Source organism: Aphelocoma coerulescens, chromosome 1A (assembly GCF_041296385.1).
Source record: "Aphelocoma coerulescens isolate FSJ_1873_10779 chromosome 1A, UR_Acoe_1.0, whole genome shotgun sequence".
Classification (NCBI taxonomy): Eukaryota; Metazoa; Chordata; class Aves; order Passeriformes; family Corvidae; genus Aphelocoma; species Aphelocoma coerulescens.
The window spans coordinates 31,765,844-31,786,177 of NC_091014.1; the positions used below are offsets into that span (position 1 = coordinate 31,765,844).

The following is a 20,334-nucleotide window of genomic DNA, read 5'->3' on the forward strand; positions in this document are numbered from 1 at the left end:
TATAAATAAAACTTACAAAAAAAAAGTTTACCAAAGTTTTCTGAAGGCCTGATATTTGTTGGAAGAACTCTCCCAGCCACTGCAGAAGAAGTGAGAAGAAAGGTCTCAGCTTCAGCTCCATAAGATATTAAAGGAACTCTGGAAAGTAAAAGCAAAAGCAGTAACATTAGTTGTTAAAGCTGTTTGCAGCAAGTTTTGGGAACAATGCACAAAACCAAAACACATTAGGCAGCTACAACCCCTTCCAACTTCATCACAGCTGGAGAGAAACACAAAGCTGACAGTGAACAAAACTCTTCTTTGTCATATTTAATTTCAGGCTCATTTTACTGCCTAATCTATTAAAACTGTTTGAACAAAGTATGTTATGTTAAAGCAATATACATCTGGCTTTTTCTAAAGTCAAACATAGATCAGTAATAGCCTACTCCAAACTAGTAGGTTATACTGGTGGAAATGAGAGCCTGAGTGCTGATTTAGTACTTCAGCAGAATAGCAACCTTTTCTGCAGAAAATTGAGAAATAGTCTACATTAGAATTTAGAAAAGGCTTCTTTTTTTTTTTTTTCCATACAAACAAAAGAAATATATACTTATTCAGATTCCCTCAGCAAACCTTGGGCAAAAACAGTTTAGTTAGAGATCTACATTCTTTACATTAACACTGAGTGATAATGAAACTTCCCTTAAGAAAACATACATATACAACATTTAAATTATTTCAAGCCTAGATGTAATTTTTTATTATAATTAAAAAACTCTTCACTTCCTATTTTAACTTTAGCATTTGTTTTTATACCAAAGAGAGTAAAGAGAGATGTAGTGAAATTAAGATTATAGAACCAATTTCTTACTGTGCTATTTTAAAATCAGTTATTTTTGTGGTTCTGCTTTATATTCACAAAAATATCCTTAGGGCATGTTTTAACACACATCTGCTCTCTAACAAAAAACCCCATAGAATTATTTTATGTTCTTTATTTCACTTGATAGAGCTCCTGCTAGCCCTTTTTAGATGCAAACAGTATTTTTTCCTAAATGATGACAGAAAAAGTGATAGAATCAACCCATGAAAGAGGGTACAGGGTAGCGTGGGGAATCGGAATCAGACTGATGTTGAAGCAAATATAATCTGATATCTAGGGACAGAAATAATTTTAAAAACTCATTGAATATTAGCTTCCAAATAGAAAATACATTCAAACTCACATTTCTGTGAAAAGGTGACACATTAAGATGCACAATTCAGTGGAGTTACTATGCTTGTCGTGAGTACCAAAAAATAGACATACAGAAAAGAATCTATTGACATAAAAATACCAAGCAGCAAATACACAAAAATTTAACAAGTTAAATGTAAATGCTATTCAGTTTCACAAAAATTATATACTATCGAAAGAGCAATTTGAATCAATCAAACTCCAAACTTGAAGTATTAAGATCCACTATGAATCCCAAACACAGACCTTTCAACTCTAGCAATCAGAGATGAACCGGACAATTCCAGTTCCTGTCTCTTCTGTCTGATCCCTGCATTGACTTCTGTGAATTCTGTACTGAAAGACAAATTTCATACAAGTTATAAAATGTAACTTTGAACTATGACAACTTTGTGTTTCAGTAATTGCTTCTACCAATGACTTTAATTTAACTGTATTAGAACTTTCAACAGTCATGATTAAACCATGCATTGGTTATTGCTTAGAGGAAAAACACAGTCACAGTAAACATAAAAAAAGTCCTAAATAAATAAAGCAGATGGAATGGAAAACAGGAGATGAAATGCATCTGCTGGGGAGTTGAAGGATGGAGAAACTTGCATCTTGACAAATGAATTCTGTTACATTCATGGCAAGAAGTTCATGTTTTACAGACTGTCAAAAACACACAGACATAGGAATTTTTTTTTTTTTAATTAGGCCATATTATTCAAATAACATTCTTTTGGACTGTTCTTTTTCCATCTATTCAATGAACATTTTTTTTAATACACCCATTCTTAAGTATTAGGCTTAATTAAGTATTTTGCTTAATGCAAAATTGCTTCATGGATGTTTAAAGTATTCCTCTTGGAATCAAGGAACAACAGCAAAGAAGATTGTTTCTGATACAAACCAGGATATTTACTGTTAACTCTTTTGGTAACTGCTATTGTAATAGCAGGGCTAAGCCTTTCCTATCCAAGGCTTCAATTCAGCAAGGAATTAAACATAAACTTAAAAATAAAACTCTTATTACATCAATGAGATTAAATACTCAAGTGTGTGCTTCTTATGCTGAACAAATGAGAGAAATTGGCATGTGCCCTTAACAGTACTCATTTTTAAATGTTTGTGTTTATACTTTAGCTGCTCTTCATCAATGAATAAAAACCCTGGCAATCTTTCAATTTCAGTATTTCATGGCGATATATACACAGGTAGGAGCAGAAGGAACTTCAGAATCTACAAGACAGTAACCCATCAATTGATATGAAGCACTAGTACACACTAACCAGTCATTTCTACAGCTAAAAAAGGATTCTTCACTGCTACCACCAGCCAGAAGCGTGCTGAAGAAATTAGTTCTGATGCACTCATTCCAACAGGTCTGTCTTCTGGGCTACACAAAAAATAAATGATGAATTAAAGACACCCAAAATAAAATAATTAACACTAAATACATGAAGATGCACTGAAATTAAATTAGGTCAGCAAGACTTTAACTCACAAAAAGCAGAAACCATAATAGTTCCATAGGTATATGCAGAGATTTGCAGTTACAGCAAACAAATCTTCTCTATTCATTTTCTAAATTTTCAACACCTGCTCTTTGCAGATATACTTCTTATTTTATATAAAGCAAAATCTTTAATGCTCTACACAGACACTACAAATTAATAAGCCTGATCTTCACTATTGCACCATTCTGCTACCTAATGCACCACAGTAGGTACAGCTCGAGCACCTTCACACCCCTGCACAGCAGTTCACCAACTGTTCTGTTTCAAGTAACAAGAAAACATAATGAGGGTAGCTGGGATTCTCCATTGCTCTCAGGCAGGAATAAAAAATTGACAACTGACTGGTGTGTCTAGTTACTGGGCCCTCACACAGAGGCACAACACTCAGAACTCACTTAGTATTTCAAAACATACCACCACCACCACCTATTTGTGTTGCTAACAAGGCCCAGCCGTGCACTGTGTGCTGGCCCATCGCTGTTTGCAGGCATGCAGGGAGCTCTGCAGCTGGGCACTGGGCTGGCTGCCGGGGGAAAACCAAAAAACAAACCAAGAACAACCCTCCAGATACTCTTCCCCACACTGACACACTTACCTACACTGATCCATTTTTGCCACAGCACCTAAAGGGCTCATACCACCTCAAATCTGACTAAAACTTTCCTGTTCATTCCCTATGACTGGTATTCTAAAACAGGAATTTAGAATACCCCCACAATTTTAATTCAGAAAAATGAAAAATAAACTTTGTTATGGAATGTATATAAATATATGCCTCAGTATGCAGTCATTATCCATGTGCGCCATCAAACCTTGGCACAGAGAGCTACTTTTGCTGGGAACATGCCCTATTTCATCAGTATGCAAATTTTAAGTTTTGCCTAAAAAACTGTTGGGTTTAAGTTTTATTTTAAGAATAATATAAATTTCGAACATTAACCTTTCTCCCTCCAATTAAAAACGCTATCCAGATGTTCCACAAATGTCCTTATGAAGTGGTTGTTAGTACATCAGGGCTTTCTTTTAAATTCTTTAAAATTTTGAACATCTCTCGGATAATTGAGCCCTGTACTTCCTCCTGAAGGTTTTTAATGGCTCTACTTTTGTTTATGCACTTTTTTTTTTTGCAACAGTACTATTTGAGACATTAATGCTATTAAACACTTCACCATCAGTGAAACTAAAAATGAAAGCATTCCCCAACATGAAGTCACATTAGTGGCTGATCTACCATTAAGCCCCATCTTTCCAGTTCAAAACCCCTTCAATTCAGTGAAAGGTACCTTTAAATTTACAGGGCAACAGAACCAAAATTTCCAAATACCTGATTTAGAAGGGGCAAACTGGAGCTAACGATGTCCCTGACAGCTATGGTGTAATGAGCACCAAATAGAAGTGACAGCTCAGGCCATCACCTATTGAAAATACACAGGATATACCCCACACTACGTGAAACAAAGCAGTAGCCAAAACAGGGACTTGAACAGAGCTTTTCCTCCAAATATTGAAATTTCAGGTAAGACAGAATGATGGCAAATGATGGCATTCACACTTCAGAATTAAATTTACGGCCTAAAACTTTTTCATTCACATTCATTTACAGGTACAACTATGAGTAAGAAAGCACTGAACAAAAACTGTCCCAGAGACACAAAGTATTTTTGAAAGGAGGGATGGTAGAAACCAAACAAGAGAGCCTTTACAGCTCCTTATAAATCTGGCATCGGGTGATCCTGTGTTTATAGCCTAAGATTTATGAACAAGAAACCTGGAAACAGAAACATTCTTGACAGTAATCTCACATTAAAAAAAAACCCAACTTGATGCAAACCATAATGTCTATGGCAGATTCACATAAATTACTTGGTTGATTACATCTATGTATTTTATTGAAAATAATGAAAATCTTCATACAGTGGTGCTTGGCTGACAGCTTGTAGATGAAATCATCTTCCTTTGGTGAAGATAGATGAAAACAGGGTTCAGTATCTTATAGTGTAATATCCTAATCTAAATGAAAATATTTACCACCACAAAACTAAATTTAATCTGACAAAGACGCTCCTATAACCTAGCCCTATATTCTAATTACTTCAAGACATAAAGAGACGAAGTAAAAAAGTTTGAATCATACTAAAATTAGCAAATAGAAGTTAACCTTAAAAATAACCAGGAAGGTAGTATTCAAAATGCTCTAATAAAAGCATTTAGAAATGTTTCATTATCAGAACCAACCTTGTTTCTCTTCACAGACAAAGCTTTCTTGTTTTGTTTGTCATACAAAATATTACCTGTGGAACAAGAAACAAAACATAGATCTTAACTTTAGCATATTAGTTCTTGACTGTTCATCAAAATCATTAATGCAATGGGAGGTTAACAAAATGTCTGTCTTGAATGCATTTGCAATGCTTACATACAAACTGAGTAAAATGAAAAGGCATGCACCTTCACAATAGCTTTCTAGATACAAAGCAGTTTTTACCTCTTCAGGTATTTGCTTCATTTCCTAAGTTATGAACAGACTTATCAAACAATTTCTATTGAATAAGCCCCTCAGAATAGCAACTCCAAAATACAGCTAAGAGTTGCTTGTATCTGAACTCTCACTAAAACACTTCTGTGAATAAAAGCTAGTCATTAGCTGTTCTCCAGCTGCCTGATGCAGAAAATTACATGAGTCTGAAACCACATCCATTTGACTTGTGACTGAATTTGAAGAGGCAGTTTTCCAGTAATATAAAAACAGGAGTTTCCCATACTGAAATTCTGTTCTAGAAGTTCCACTTCTACTACTTGGAATTTTGGTTTTATATACAAATGTAAACAATTTTAAAAAATTAAATTGGCTCATCAAGAAAAGATATTCTAGAGTTCCTTAATAAAACAGCAATTCTGGCAAATCGAGGACAAATACCAACTTACTGTATTTTTTCTTCACAATTCTGCTTAATTTTACTGTTACTGGCCCTCTCTCTGGACATACAGCCCTTCTGCAATATCAAAAAAAGACATTAAAAAAGCAGTTTCTAGGCACATCCAAACAAACTCTGCTCCTATTTAAGGTATTTTTATTTTGTGTGCATAAACCAAGTTCTAACTGCTATTAAAACCTGAATTTGCATCATGAATATCACCTTCCATATATCAAAAGCCACAGTGCTTCAAAAAGATAAAAAAAAAGAAAACCAGTTTACACAAAAGTTCATATCCTGTATTAAATCAGAATGCTCAATTGTTTGATTTCATGGCAACATGTGAAAGACGTTATAACCTGCTTCCTTTTAAGAATATCGGTCACTGTTAATTCAGAATGGTGAATCTTATTTTCTTATGAGTCAAAAAAGGTAAATTATCTCCAGTTATCATTTCTGTAGTGAAGTCTGCTTCATATTAAACCTCAAGAACTGTCTTTTTTTTTAAACATTCCATTAAACACTGAGTTTAGATATGCACTATTTGGCAAAATTCATCTCTGTAATCCTGAGCTTCCCCTTATACAATGCAGAAAATGTTACAAGATAAAGTTTATCAAAACAGAAATGTTAATTCCATATAACAACAGAAGTGTTCCCTCTCGAACTTACTAGAAAAGAAATCATGTCTTGACTACAACTATGTTTTATAGAAGAGGAACATCCCCAGTGCTTATGATAACATGCAAGGAAAGTGGATGTTTGTTTAGATAAACAAAGAAAAATATTTATATTGTTAAAATTTGATCTAGCCATACTTTGAATTAATATAAAATTTGTCAGAATTGCTTGAAAATTGCAACTTTCACAGAGCTCAATGCAAGAAATACATTCCCCACTACGTTTTCCTTGCTATTTTAACTATTCAGATGGGAATTACAGCAATGATAAAAGTAAAATTAAACTACCACTGGGGAAAACTAAGTTATTTTAAAATAATAAAAATAATTTTACAAAAATTCCAGGCTGTACATGTGAAACAAGTTCATTTCATACATTTTGAATATTCCAATTCAAATGCTTAAAATTACATGGACAACCAACCTCACAAAACTTCTCATCTTTGCATGGCTGCAAGTTTTGTTATTGCAGGCACAGTTTTCCTCTTCCTCCTTCCTCCTTAGCTGTTTCTTAACCTGAACCTGTATTGTAAAACAGAGTCAATCCAATCTAGAATCTCATGACACATGGACTTTAAATTCATGCAAAGTCTCTTAAGGTCTATACAGAAATTAAGCTCAAACAGAAGGACAGAAAACATTTCAAATCTTACTTATTTGACTTCACAGTTCATAGATTTTTTTTTCATTTGTTTTTCATAAAATAGAAAAAACCTACACCTTGGTATGTTATTGACAATGCCTGAGATGCATACTAAGTTCACAAGACCAAAAAAGCCCTGACCATTCAGACTGCCATGGCAAATGTCTCAGAGCTACACACTAGTTTCCATTAAGAATCTATAAGCTAAGTTTTTTAAAACTAAGTTGGTTGTTCAGAATACACAAGGTTCACCTAGGGAAAATGCTGAACTACCACTCAACTTAACATGCTTTCTCATAATTAAAACGCACTTAATTTTGATCTAGAGTAAAATAACTTATGTATTTTATACAACACTGAGTTTTTTCCACATCTCAAAACCACTGAGAGCAATACAACTATTGTTTCACCCTATGAAGTTGCTTCAATGACTACACTAGAATTGTTTGTAGTAGAAATTTTGTATTTCCTCATGCCTGAACTTGGCTTTTTATGCAACCTGCTAACGGATTAGCATTCTAATTCTGAATATCACACAGAGAAAGCTGCCAGTCTCCTGATAGCACCAGTGATGATGCTGACCACTGTGTCTGCATATCCTGGTACACATTCCATCTATCCCTACTGCTCCAGTGGCTCTTTTTCAGAGTGGGACATTGTTCTCTGCCCACCGGTTTACACTGCAGTTCTACGAACAGACAACCTTTCAAACTGTGTTTTGATACAGCCTTTACACTCTACCAAATGTAAATTTCAGTTTATACTGTTTCAACTGTTTCCTTGAGTCTTCAGAAATAAAGACGACAAAATATACAAGCACAGTTTTCTATGAGAAGGAAGTATCTGTGGTTGCCAGCATGGCTCCTTCACAAGTGACTGCCTGGGCCTCAAGAAGTACAAGAAATGAGTAGTGGAAGCCTGTTTTCTAAATGTCACAAAGTGCAAAACCAGCAGCTTATGAACTACTTATAAGCATAATTTGATCACAAAATTTCCAAATCATACACAGAATCATCAACATCTTTCTATATACATTTTTAAGATCATCTATCAGAAGAGTTTTTTTCCTACTTGATAAACTACTCTCCATATCAGTATTTTTCCAAAGAATTGAAAGCTGAAAAAAATTCAGAAATTTGGGTTGAACAATGCTTAACATTAATTGATTCCTCTTGCCTTCATGTATTTTTGCCTGGGAATTGTAGGCTGTGAACAAAGATGATTCACCTCAGCTAAAAAAAAATAGGCAATATTGCATGATAATTGGTACAGCAGTTGTTTAGAAAACCTAGTTTAAAAAACACTTTGAGACCAGTTACTATACTTCTGTTCTTGGATATATCATGAAAGCTCAAAGATACTAGAAAGCAGGAACAGAAGCTTTATGATTATTATTACTATGGTAAATACTTGCTTTGCAAAAATAATTAAGAATAATTCCTAGCTTCAAATATGTAACAGAAACATTAAAGCAGTAATTACTTTGTTAGGAAAGCTTATTTAACACAACATATATGAATAAAAGGTTGCAGCATAACTTGGATGTTCCTACAACTGAAGTTATTTAAGAAAATAAGTCTGGAACGTACCTTTATCTGCTTATCTAATGCATCCAGCCTGCACACTGCTTGAAATGGTCTGCGATCAATAGGACATGAAGCCTGTGTCTGAAAAATTATTTTTCCTATTACAAACTTGGTAAAGAGCTAAGAGAAGCCCTAATTTTCTATACTTTATTCGCTGTTACAGTAGCTTACAGAAGCACACAAAACCCCAACTTGTTCACAGTAAGAATGCACTTCGATACATTATCCATACACTCAGTATTTTGTTTCATATAAGCAGATTGCTCTTTCAGGAAAAATCTAAAGGAAACAAGAATGTAACTCAGAAGTTGTGTTTAAAAAAGGAAAAGCATTTAAAGCATTTTTCATCAAGTTGCCTATATTTTCTCTTTTTTTAATCCCTTTTAGATAACTGATTTTATACCAACATATGTCTTGATTTTGGCTGGAATAGAGTTAATCTTTTCGTAGTAGCTGGTACACTGTTTTGGCTTCAATGTAAGATTAATGTTGATAAAACACTAAAAGCATGACAATATGCAAATGTCCTCTATATTTCATATTGTTCTAACATATAATTTCTTAATTTCATTTTCAACAGAAAGTGTGTTGGGCTGTGTAGCCCCCAAAACATAAAACAGGTATGGCCAAAAGTAAACAGGGCAACACCTTCCTCACCTTGCTAATCTATTTGACTATACAACATCATTTCTATTGTAGTCAGCAGAGACAACAGATTTCTGCATGTAACACATCTAAAGTTTTACAAATCAATTTTCAAGAAAAGGGAACTGTAGGCTATTCTACCCTACTGTTTGATGGGAATAGCAATTTATTGTTTTTCCCTGATCACCTAAATGCCATCTTATTGAGGCTGCACTACATCAGATAAAACAAAAACACAGAGAAAAATAACGCATTATTAACCATGGAAGTGGGAACTTCAACTGAAGCTCCACCCAAGTGGATCATGTAGTGAATCAGCTTTAAGAAAAATTGCACATTGGATATTAACTTTTGCTGTGAGAGAACTCTTTATTCCTTTTAATTCCAGACGTGTTTGCTGTGGGGACATGGTTCTTTGTTTGGTTTGGGTTTTGTCATTATTACACCCTCCACACACACTTTAATTCCATTGGCCTTCCAAGGCTCAGTTCAACATTTGTAAAACAAAATAAAAAACCAAAACACACACCCAGCCTCCAGCCCTAATTCATTCACTGAACAAGACCCAGTATATGAATTGCATGCCCTGAAGAGGCATGTAATTTCTGCACTTTAGAGAGCTACAGATCTGTAGCAAGCAAGATGCAGTACTAGAACTGCATAAGCAGCTATGAAAAACCTGCATATGAACTCTGCCCAAAATTCAGTTGTGAACTTCATTCTTGTCTTTTCATTGGGGCTTCTAATTTTCCAGTTAATTCTGTTATTTCCTCAATTTCAAAGAGTGCTCGACTTCTTTTTTACCTACCAACCTCCAAACACTGAGTATTCAGAAAGTTTCTGAGCTTCTGATTTCAATTGAAGTAGATAAAACCAAATTAGACTGATTAAAAAAAAAAAAAAAAACCAAACCCAACAACTAACAAAAAAAAACCCCCAGGGGTAGTTTCAGGAACAAGTTGTTGAACAAGAATGTAAGTTAAAGCCATTACCTACCCTTTGATGCTCTGGTATTTTATCCTAACTAAAAACTTCCTCTTTTGGGGGATACCATTGTTCTCTGCAGTGTCATGGCACCAGATAAGAAATGCATATTGGGTAATTAAGCCAGCTCCCTAAGGACTCAGATCATGAAGACAATTTTTGTCCTGTAGTCAAGGTAAGCTAACAGTAGTGCAAGGTTCCATCAGGATATTTGACAGCATGCAATGCACTGTAGCTTCTGAATCCACTGCAACTTCAAGGTACATAGTTTCATTCTTAGATATACTAGATTGTAAAAGATAGGTAGGAGGAAGTTATTTTTCTTAGCCATTTTTATTCTTGTTTCACAATCTACCTTAGCTGAAATGTTTATCCAGTACAATCCCTTCCTACATTAAATTTACACATGAATGTCAAGTTAGATTCCCAAGTTTAAGTCACTGTAAGTTACATTAACTCATTGCAATAAAGTATCATAGTGTTACTAGCAGCAATCCAAATAACAAGTGTTTTTGCTCCACTAGAAAGATGCTCAATATTCAGTTCTTCTGGACAAATGTTTAACAACTTAATACAGTTATACACAGTACTAGAGAGGGAGGAAAACATACTGGAAGAGTCAAAAACTACATTAGGTTCAGATATGTTCAGAAACAGCAGATGCTCTTTCCACTCCTACTCAGTTGCTTTTTGTAGCCTTAGCATTTTCTGTAAGTTGACAACATTATCACAAGAGAAATTCTAGTAAACCCAGGACATTTGCATGTACACCCCCAGCCCCAGGTGAAGTACAATTGTTTGGTACCCCAGGGGAAACTAGAGGTTACTTCTGTCTAAACATGCATCAGCTCCCACCTGTCTGCTAACAAATAAAAACAAACCTTTAAAATGGAAGAAAAACCCCCAAACTTCCCCCGTCCCCTTTCCCAACAGCAAGACAGGATTTATAGTGCTACAGAAAGGACTAAAGGTAAAAAAAGTAAAAAAAAAAAAAAAGTCAACATTCATTACAAGAAGCAATTATGAGGAGTGGTGGCCTTTAACTCATCTCTCATCTTTTTTGAGAACATGGTTCAGTAGCAAAGGTGCTGAGTCTTCTTTCATCAAAGGCAGGTTAGTAATCCCACACTTCTGAGTTTCTGTTCAGGGAGCCTTGTAAGTAGTAGTGAACATACACTGTACTTTTTGATGAAAAACATTTAAAACAAGAAAGAAGATGCCGAGATGGAACAAGTCTGAGGAGCAGCTACCACTTTTATTGTGCACAAGGGAGAAGGTATGTGAAATATGTCACAACCTTAGAAGAACCACACATTCATACAATATCTTCCTTTAGCATAGCTTTAAAAATCAGAACATGCAGTATTTATTGTAATCATCAATAACATTAGAACCTCACTTCTGGTATTAGTGACCTGCTTTGCTTGCCAACAGTTCTTTCCTTGGAAAAACACAGACTAGTAGCTCAGCACACTTTAAAATGTCTTTGATCGTTTTATTCACCACATGAAACTATTGAGAGTTTTCATGTTAAATCTGATAACTCCACAGTGATTCATTCTTTCATTCATCCTGCGATATCTGAAGAATTCACTTCATAAAATATGTAAGCACTCACAAAAATCTGCAAGCCCTGAAAAGTTATTCAGGAGCAATGTGTTTGGTTTTCAAATTTCAAAAAAAAAAAAATTATTGTATTTTATTTGGTTTTTATGACTCTCTAGAAAAATCTTACTTTAGCTCCACAGGCATAACTTAATTTCTATATTCCTGTAACTGCTAGAGTGACACAAAACTCTGATCTCTAAACTCAAGGAGCAATTGTCCCCTACTTTAACTGCATCACTTAAAACAGCTTTTGAACAAAGTGAGGTAGGCAAAAGGCTGAAGCAGTTACTATATGCCAGCTAGGAATTTTCAGAAAGCTATATAAATAGGTGCAAGCTAACCCCAAAACATATCTGGCTGATAAAATAACTTTGACAGATATCCGCATCTCATCAAGTTCCATGTTATGAGGTTTCATAACAAGTAGTAACAAGATGCAAGTACAGAATTCAAGTTGCTGCAGTAAATGCCTCCCCCAAATTTTTTTTTCTTCAAGTAGCTCATAATAAAGTCTGTTCTCCAAATTTTGTATTGAAAAGATGATGCAAAAAGAAACATGATCCTACACTCTTAGATAACCCATTAAACACAAATAATACCAGATTCTCATAACTAAATTCAGGCTTAAATCTGAGTTAAAGTAGTGTCCATATATTTTATTTCATCTTGTAATAACAGTGCAGTAAAAAGCCCACAATTCCAGCTCCAGCTTCAATGAACAGGGAGACCATTATACCACATGTAGTGAGAAAAACCCTCTCCACATTTTGATGAAAGTAGGCAGACATCAGAAAATGCACTGTTTTCTAGAAGCATATAAAAAACTTAAGATTACTTTTTTTTTTTGAGTCTACTTTTAAAAAGCAAGTACATTTAAAGGTTTTATAGTTATGTTTTAGGAAAGCACTATTTCTGACAAGAGTCTTTTGGGGGGGGGGGGGAAAATCACTGAGGGATAGTAACTGTAGAGTGCAAAGGAAGAGAAATTAAGAGTTTTAACATTGAATCAGCAGACTACTTAGTTACAAATCTAAATAGCTCTCTTCTCTCTTCCTACATGACACAGTAGGCTAGCTCTTAAATTCCAATACAGAATCGCCATAAAGTGTTGACAAATTAAGTTCCATTGTATAGACATTATTGAAAGAACTGGAGTAAAACAAAAACCACTCAGACTTTTGTACTTCACTTAAACAGCATTAACATTCATAAGTTGCTACATGAATGCACTTGCAAAATCACAAAGTGGTTAATGATGGAAGAGACCTCTTAAGGTCTCTTGCCCAACCCCCCTGCTTAAGCAGAGAAATAGCCAAGAACAACTGTATACTACAAAGCAAACATGTAATTTGCAAAAAAGTATCTAAAATCTACACTTTCTGAAACAATTTGATTAATACAGTTTTTCTGAACATCAGTTATCAGATGAACTGTCTACGTATAGATCACTTTGGGTACACTTGAACAATAAGGTTTTTTCCACTATTTTTGGGGTTTTAGGTTGTGTTTCTTTGAACACAATCTACGTTTGGTTCATTAGTGTCATCTTCATCTTGCCCACAGTGCTCTGTACTGCAGATCACTGTGGAGATCATTGCCACATAAGCTGATTTGTTCCTATATCTTTTAGAAAGGAATCCAAATCAGAAAGAATACACATTAAGAATCCCAGTTATCATACAGGTAACTCTCCTTACCCTCAGAAGAATATACATGTGCAGTAGCATACTCCACATACTCAATGATCCAAACCTTGAATGAGCACAAAGGCAACGACTAAGAACTGAACATCAAAAGCTATGAACAAAACACCTAAGAACATCCACTAGAAACATAATGCAAGACAGCTCTTTGTGCCAACTGCTTAGTTTTATTTAGTCAGCCACAGATCCTGTACAGGGCCCTACCTGAATGTGCCCCAATGCTTTGGAGAATTTATGACTATACATACTCCACTTTCAAATTCTCCAGATGAGGAAAAATTAATGAGGGAAACCAGGACCATTATCTTATTTATGAGATAAATAAACTTGGTAGGTGAGGGTCACTGAAATCAATGTCTGTTACACAAACATTGTCATAATGCAGACAACACACAATCTTTTCTTGAACACTCTTCCCTCATGATGGCTCATAAGAGGAATTAATAGAAGAACAGAGATAGAAATCTCCGGTACATTTACTAGTACTCTGAAGAACAGAAAGGAAGTTTAAAAGCCTACAGTGAAGTAAATATTTATTGTTGCCAAGATTGTTTTCTTTGAATAGAATAGAAAAAAAAAGGTAGAGATTTTTCTCTAATGCATACAGGCAAGATACTACTGCTGCTAAAGCAGTTTCCTAGCTGAGGTGGTGTTAATTACTTTGTGCATGTTTGCCACAGAAACCTAGTTAACTTTTTCTTTGCATCAGTTTTACTTAAATGCTTTCAGAACCAATTATTATAAACTAAAACATGTGCTTACCAATGAAAATACAAAACACAAGTTTATCCGAAATAAAGGTTTAAAAAATTCATTTTTACCCAACTAGTTTTAATATACTAATAGTATTACAGACAACAGAAACACTTTAACGTAATTGCTTCCTTTGGTGTAACACAACATCAGTGATGGTGTTCGAAAACTCTGGACAGGGGATTTTTGTTGTTGGCTACACCCTCCCCCTTTTTTATTTATGTGGCCAGAATAATGTTATCACATAGACGTTCTTTATACTGAAAGCAACCCTTCATTTACACTGTCCTTCCAACATTCCCACTGAAGGGTATGTCCAATAACCTCAGCTCCAGATTTAGCACCTTTTACTTTTTATGATCTTCCAGCACAGGCTCACTGAAATACAAAGCCTCAAGCTTAAAAGTCTTCATTAGTAAATTACACCATGTTGGTTTACAGAAGTGGTTGACAGCTGGCACAGGATGACAGACATTTATGTTAATCTTCATGTGCCTGCTGAAAACAGCCCACAGCCCACAGCAGTCTGCCAGCCCAGTGCTGCCCAGCAATGACTGGGAGAGCACTGATTAGTGTGGCCAAAGGCATACAAGTTGACAGTATAATAGTACAGAAGAGTTTAACAGCATAAGCAACAGAATTTTGTGCGTAGCAATGCTCTCAAATGCCACAATTAATACAGCCAAAGAGCAGAACAATTCAAGAGACATATTAGAAAGTTACTCTGAAGATTAACTCTTGTGGGGATTCTTGGTCTGCCCCTCAATTTTCTTGTAGGAGTTAAGACACCTTTCTTCAAAGGGAAAGAAAATACAGCACTGACTCAACTGTAAAGCTACTTAATTCTGAAACTAAATGTTCAGATTTAGCCAACAGGATCTAATGTATTAGACCTGTTCCGTGGCAAGTTTCCTACCCCTCTTTAGCCTTTGGAATAAATAATAAATTTTTATATATTGCTTTTAAGTGCTTTTTTAAAATCTATATTCTCTCTCTCACTTCTTAAAAAGCAAGATGTTCAAAGTGTTACGGCTGCTGCTTTCAGACAGAAGACCTGCTGGTACACAACACTTGACTGAAGCTGCAATGTTGAAAACTGCCTGTACATTGAAGAGGAAGAAGAACAGTAAAACTCTCACCCTCTGCCTAAACTACCCTGGTTTTGATTGGAGTCTACACAGTTATATACAAAAGCCATAAACTCTCAGGAGAGCAATGATTACATACAATTTGAAAACAACAGTTTAAAGAAGTCGTTTCTCCTGTTATATTTTGAAGTCCAGATGCAACACAGAAAAACAAAGGAAATACCCAACTTGAAGACAGACTGCTGACAAAGCCTCTAAGTGTATGGAACACAACTGAAGATACACAAAAGAACAAGTCAAATAATGTGAATATTAGTCTAGTCTTTTTTTTTTTTTTTAAGATTTCATTCAATAATTTTATTCTCAATTTTGTTTTTCTCCAGCACTTAAAGAGGAAAACACCATTTCTAAAAACAATTTGTTTATACTCCAAAAAAATACTCAATCTTTAGCCAGAATTAGGCAGTGTATTTTTTTAACAGCAGCTAATTTTTATATGTTTTTTACATCTTCATTACTCAGAATGACTTAAATTATGGTTATGATCAACCAAGAATCAAAGAAAGCTAACCCTTATGCAACACTTCTCAAAAAAGAACACATTCAGTTACTAAATATTAGTAACAGGCAAAAGGCACATGGCATCAGCATGTTTTAAATGCTGACATTCTTATAATATGTTTCTATCATTCCAATCTATTAAACGTTGTCTGCTTCTCACAGCTGAAGCCTCTGAACCGTCACCCACTTTTCAACACTTCTTTTGCCACTTTACTTTTAATTAAAACTACTAGATTAGGCAGTGGAGTTCCATCAACTCAACAGGCCTGACTGTCAAGTAACCTCAGAAAAGGAAGTCTGGCTGATTTTACTGATCTGATGTCACTAATGAAAAGCAGCAGCAGCAGCCTTATGTAGCTTTAGAAACACCCCAAACATCTTTTTTTATGGAATTGCATCTACTTTACCTGTCAACTCTTAAGAGAAGTTGCTTTTATTCTATTTGAACAGCACTTCAGACCACAAAAAATAAAATTGACGTGACAAGAAAAATGTCATATCATTCATCTGCCCCTTTAGAACAAGAAAATTTCTCTTCCTCATTGGGCTTAAAAGCATCTGTTAGACAATGTGAACAAACTCAAATCCAGCAGCAAGCCAATATACTGTACTGCTTCCCTGTGAATGTCACTTTAATGCTTTTCAGCTGTCATTATAGCAACCAGCTAAGTCACTCAGGGTAAAATTGCAGGTGAGAACTTCCTCTTCCTTACAAATAAAATTGCTCCAATGAATAAAATGCAAAACAGAAAATCTGGCAACAGGAAACTTTTTTTATTATCTGGTTTGTAAATCTAAACCAATTTTCATGTAATAAACTTTCTTTAATGCTCTGAATGTCATATAAATTCTTCAGAAAATTGTGTTACCATTGGCCTTCAGTAATAAAAAGCACAAAAATTAAGTTAAAAATATGGCAAGAATAAGCATATTGCATATATACATACATACAAGTGATAACAACCTTCTAAAGGGAATACTGCAACCAAAATCATCGTTTACTTCAAAAGAATGATAATGCAAAGAAACCAAACAGTGATCTCACTAAAATGAGAAACTAATTCAAGTGCACAGAAGCAGGACAAAAGGCAGCAACCCCCACTCATCCCAGTACAAAGCAATATTAATTTGGTGGTTTATACTGATAATTGAAAGTTACAGGAAAGGTATCAACACAGATTTAATGCAATGATTGCATGACATAGGTGAGGGAAAAGGGGCTAAATAGGACAAGGTCACCAAGGATTTGTTCAACAAGTCATTTTACTTTAAGGTTCCAGAACTATCTACAAAGTTATCGACGTAGAACAAACAACAGCTATCATTAAAATGAATTTTTTCTCAGACTAGCAGTAAAGCTCTTAGCTGAATTCTCTTTACAGTTAGAAAACGAAGGTTGTATCACTCATTTTGTAGACGAACACGAATACATATTGGTACCAGCCCTGAGCTGACACTATGACAAACAGCCTAAGGGCTATCACAAAGTAAGATTAAGCTAATAACAATGCAATATTATAGCATGTACGTAATACTGTCTGATCTTCCAAACAGCCAACACCAATCTGTTTACTTATCCCTAATCTCTAGTAACCATTAAGTTACTAGAGTAAGATTGTCTAGTGAAAGAAAACACAAAATACTTTATCACATTAAGAAGAAAGATTCCAAAATCTATTTACAAATTGGTCATTGAACACTTCTGTGCGAAGCCAAAATCTGTAACTTTCTTAAAAAATATCTGTAGGTATTAGATGTAATAGATTTCACTGAAAAATAAACACACACCTTGGTGCTCAGTCTTACCTCAGCCCATTTAAGAATACAAGTCATGCAGAAGATATGACTGCAGCTCTCAGGAAACCCAATCTCTTGTTCTAGAAGGCAGTTCAGACAGATGGGGCACGTGTTGCCATCATACAATAAAGTAGAACAGGAACAGCTTTCCTCGTTTTCTTCACCTGGTATTATTAACACTGACACTTAGAAGTTTTGACAGTTTTTGAAACAAAGTTCTTCTAGATTTGAATAAGAAAAAAGTAAGAAGATACATTTTCAAGTGCTTCTCTGGCCAGCTTCTTGGCTGCATTAGACCTGAAAACTTGAATTCAACTTGTAACTACAGAAAATTGTGTTTCAGGTGAAAAAAGCTATGCAACTTATTTCATAGACTATTGTACTAGTATTTGCCATTAAAACAAAGGGAAGTTAATTACAGGGATATTTCAATAAAGCAGGCATCAGTGTTTCCTATTGGTTATGTAGTCATTTAGACACTACTCTCCTTTCTCCTTCTGTATTTGCACTCCCTCCATGACATAAATTACACCATCATATTGTATATTCATTATCTTCTATACACATGGTCTACCTTTACTTTAGTTTTTCTTAGAATTATCTTAATTTGAATATCTTCAAATGTTTACCTAATGATGTACATTAAATAAAGAATACTCTCGATTTTGTTAGAGTTAGAAAATGTTTTCAGAACACAAAAATGTATGAACTCTTCTTCAAGAAATTTTACTCTGAATTAATAATTTTCTCTGAATAGCAATTGCTATCAACATTTTTGTTTTGCTACTAGAAGTTAACAAGTGAAAACAAGAGAAGAGACGGGAATTATTTGGGGACCTCACCGGCCAAAGTCAAATATTATGAGATAGTGGTTATGTTTACACAACTTCTTTCAAAACAAGCTGCATACTAATTGAGAGAGCAAATGAAAAAAATCAGACCTTCACAGCTTGGACCTGAATAATATGCTTCAGTATTTTCACACACACAAACTTTACCTTCCATGCCTTCATGCGTTTGATCCTCACTATCTTGAATACATTGCTTTCTGTTCTTCATCTTACAAAATGCAGTCTGGAAAACACAGAAGCAGTTCATTTAGATTGCAACTTGAAAATAAAAAAAATAATGAGTATTCTCCATTTCACTATAACTACGTAGAGTAGAAATACATGATATTAGAAGTTAAGAGATCCCTTACAGTCCGTTTGCAATTTATAAGTATCATTATTGCTAATCTAGCAACTCATGTTTCCAACTTCAAAATTTGCTTTGGTTCAACAGATGCAAAGTTTTTGCAGTGTTTTAAGACAATCGCTGGTGCTTTTATTTGTAAAAATTAAATGTATTGCAAAGTTTCCATGCAAACCTGCAGTAACTAACACCTGCAAACTGCCCTATGCAAATGGCTGAAGCAACAAACTTTAAATGCATAAGCACCAGAAGACTTGGTTGCTTTACAAACCTAGAGTCACCACAGTAGTGGGAAGTGAGAACAATGAAAGCAGCTTATATTTGTATGACAAAAGAAAGAAATAATTCAAACTATTTGTGCTCAGTAAAAAATGCAGAGAAATTTGTATCAAAAAAGGGACGGGTGACAAGCACAGGTGCAGTGGAGTATCATGAATGGGGGTGCACTTTTAAACGGCTTTGCAAAGGAGATATCACAGATAAAGTACATCCTAGTTATCCGCATCATAAAGGTTGAAAGAATTTTTCCTTGCATAAGAAATAGCAAGGATATGTTCTTTGGAGGCTTACTTAATACGTGTAGAATGAAACACACAGTAAAAAAAGAGTATCTATGCCAAGGACTGAATCTCCTGCGTTTCAAACTCCTGTAGTCACAGCAGAGATGTTGTACACACCTAAAGCTCCAACCCAAGCCCTAGAGGGAACAACAGATTTCTTCAAAACTATATGAAGCTTTAAAAATTATTAGTATTTAAAAGGACAAATTAAAACTTCAGAAGAGATAGAAGAAATCTGAGATTACCAAGATCCGCCACTTAAGCATTCAAACCTGAAGCAAACCAACTGAGGTCTGCTCTCACACTTCAGCACCTTTGCTAGACAAAGCAGTGGGACAGCTGAAAATGCCACAATCACACTCCTCAACTAAACTTCCTCCTCTTTCACTTAGAAACTGCAATACATTACCACCAAGACATCCAGAAGAGGGAGAGACAGAATTTGCTTCCCCAAACTTTTTTCTGATAAGTCTTTATTGCTTGATCTTGGCAGAAGGAAGTGTCTTAATAATCATTTCTTTACACTGAGAAAAGCAACTCTGCTGCACATTCCCATCACACATGCTTCTCATTTTCTTAGGCAATCCAAGAAATCAGGACTCAGATCTGTGAGTCTCAAAACACAGACAGTTTGCTAAAGAAATGGTCAAAACTGTGAAACTAATTAAAAATCTGCAATTAGAATTCAAAACAGCTTCAATATTCCTATTAGAAATTACTTTTTAATTCCCCAAAGGGAACACAGGAATGAGTCCAACTGACGGTAGGGGAATGCGAAGGGACAAGGAAAGAAAAGCCTAGCTTTAAGGGATTTTCCCCCTACACTATTGCATTTTTATATCAAAAAATACTTCAAAAGATATCATTAGGATACATGGCATCAGGCTGGTTACCAG

General features: G+C 35.0%; 1 protein-coding gene across 3 annotated transcripts in view; it reads right to left on the reverse strand.

The window, feature by feature from the left end:
- SCAF11 (SR-related CTD associated factor 11) overlaps positions 1-20,334 on the reverse strand; it is a 49,145-nt gene that overhangs the window by 14,608 nt on the left and 14,203 nt on the right. For 2 of the 3 annotated variants that reach the window (XM_068997998.1, XM_068997982.1), the window contains exons 2-10: positions 18,683-18,758; positions 17,694-17,848; positions 8,549-8,626; positions 6,741-6,838; positions 5,647-5,714; positions 4,957-5,012; positions 2,494-2,600; positions 1,466-1,555; positions 32-138 (exon numbers count right to left, since the gene is read on the reverse strand). In XM_068997998.1, coding sequence (XP_068854099.1) covers positions 32-138; positions 1,466-1,555; positions 2,494-2,600; positions 4,957-5,012; positions 5,647-5,714; positions 6,741-6,838; positions 8,549-8,626; positions 17,694-17,848; positions 18,683-18,743 — 820 coding nt within the window. In that variant the 5' untranslated portion in view covers positions 18,744-18,758. The remainder of the gene's footprint in view (positions 1-31; positions 139-1,465; positions 1,556-2,493; positions 2,601-4,956; positions 5,013-5,646; positions 5,715-6,740; positions 6,839-8,548; positions 8,627-17,693; positions 17,849-18,682; positions 18,759-20,334) is intronic. The other variant, XM_068997990.1, reaches the window with a different exon arrangement.